The sequence below is a fragment of the Emiliania huxleyi genome (assembly GCF_000372725.1).
Source record: "Emiliania huxleyi CCMP1516 chromosome Unknown EMIHUscaffold_164, whole genome shotgun sequence".
NCBI lineage: Eukaryota > Haptophyta > Isochrysidales > Noelaerhabdaceae > Emiliania > Emiliania huxleyi.
In genome coordinates, this window is record NW_005200941.1 from 81,045 (window position 1) to 82,497 (window position 1,453).

Sequence of the window (1,453 nt, forward strand, 5' to 3'; positions counted from 1 at the left end):
TACCACCCCACCCACTACCGTCTCCCCCTCGCCCTGCGCCTCTTGCTGTACGCCCCCCCCTCGAAACCTCCTCGGAACCTTCTCGGAACCTTCTCGTAGGTGCTTACCGGCGCCCCCCCCTTCTCGGGCTACAAGTCGCACCGCCGCTCGTTCGCCAAGGAGATTGGCGCACTGGCAATGGTGCAGATCGAGGGCCGCTCGGCGACCCGGCGCGCGGAGATCCGGGGAGATGAGTGGGGAGATCAGGGGAGATGAGTGGGGAGATCAGGGGAGATGAGTGGGGAGATCAGGGGAGATGAGGGGGGAGATCCGGGGAGATCAGGAGAGACGGCGAGGGGGAGGAGCGCGGAGGCCACTCGGTGGATGTGTGGGGAGATGTGGGGGCCTCGGCCATACCTCGGCCACGCCTCGGCCCGCATCTCGACCATCTCTCCGCCGCATCTCGCAGGTCCATCTTTAGCCGGCTCGGCCGCTGCTGCACCCTGACGCCGGCCGCAGTGGACCTGCTGGACGGGATGCTCTGCGTGAGTCCGGGCAAGCGCCTCACCGCGGCAGAGATTCTGACCCACCCGTGGCTGGAGCGTCGCCCCCGCCGCCAAGTGCAGTCGCGCTGGGGCCGAGGCCGCCACGGCTCCGCGCCGGCGGCGGCCGAGGCTGCGGAGGCTGCGGAGGCGGCAGAGGCGGCAGAGGCGGCAGAGGAGGCGGCGGTGCGACGGGAGGCTCGCGCCGCGTCGGCGGCCAGCGTGGCCGCCCGCATGTCTGCAGAGGGCCTCCCCGCGCCGTCTCCTCGTCGCTCGGAGGCCTTCGCGCTTCCGGAGGCAGAGGCCGTGCGGTACGCGGACGGCATCGCCGACCGGATGTCCAAGGTGCTGGTGGAGAGCATGCGCGCGACCGCGCCGGACGAGGAGGCGCCGAAGCGGGGCCCATCGACTGCGTCTGGCACTAGCTCAAGCAGCGGCGGCGGCCGCGGCCGCGGCAGCAGCGGCGGCTGCGCGGCGGACGACGAGATGAGCGTGCCGCAGCCGCGCAGCGCCGCCACCGGAGCCGCCATTAGCTCGGAGTCGGAGGACGAGCGCAGCCTCCGCCGCACCAGCCTGTGCCGCGCCAGCCTGCGCCGCTCGGAGCAGAGGGCCAGCGAGGCGAGCCTCGGCGGCAAGCGCCACGTCAGGTTCGACTCGCCCCGCTCGCCCATCGATTTGTGAGTTTTGCTGGCGGTGTCTCCGCTCGCAGGCTGCAAATTCGCACCATCGACGGGACAGGAGCGAGATTTGTTTATTTGTTTATGTAGTGACGAGGAGACGAGAGTGCGCTCTCGGACGTGTTCATTGATCCCTTGTCTCTCTCTGACTTCAGACATTTTGTTTGTTTATGTACGGTCAAACACATTCGAAGTGAGTGAGTGTGAGTGAGCAACACACACGGTGATTCACACACACACACGGGGATCCTCTAA

At 68.3% G+C, this 1,453-nt stretch overlaps 1 protein-coding gene across 1 annotated transcript in view; it reads left to right on the forward strand.

Annotated features, from left to right (window-relative positions):
- The window catches only part of EMIHUDRAFT_364285 (hypothetical protein), a 2,437-nt gene extending 1,048 nt beyond the window's left edge, over nt 1–1,389 (forward strand). Inside the window, exons 2-3 of the mRNA XM_005785066.1 lie at nt 100–209; nt 449–1,389. Coding sequence (XP_005785123.1) covers nt 100–209; nt 449–1,202 — 864 coding nt within the window. The 3' untranslated portion in view covers nt 1,203–1,389. The remainder of the gene's footprint in view (nt 1–99; nt 210–448) is intronic.
- The last annotated feature ends 64 nt before the right edge of the window (nt 1,390–1,453 follow it).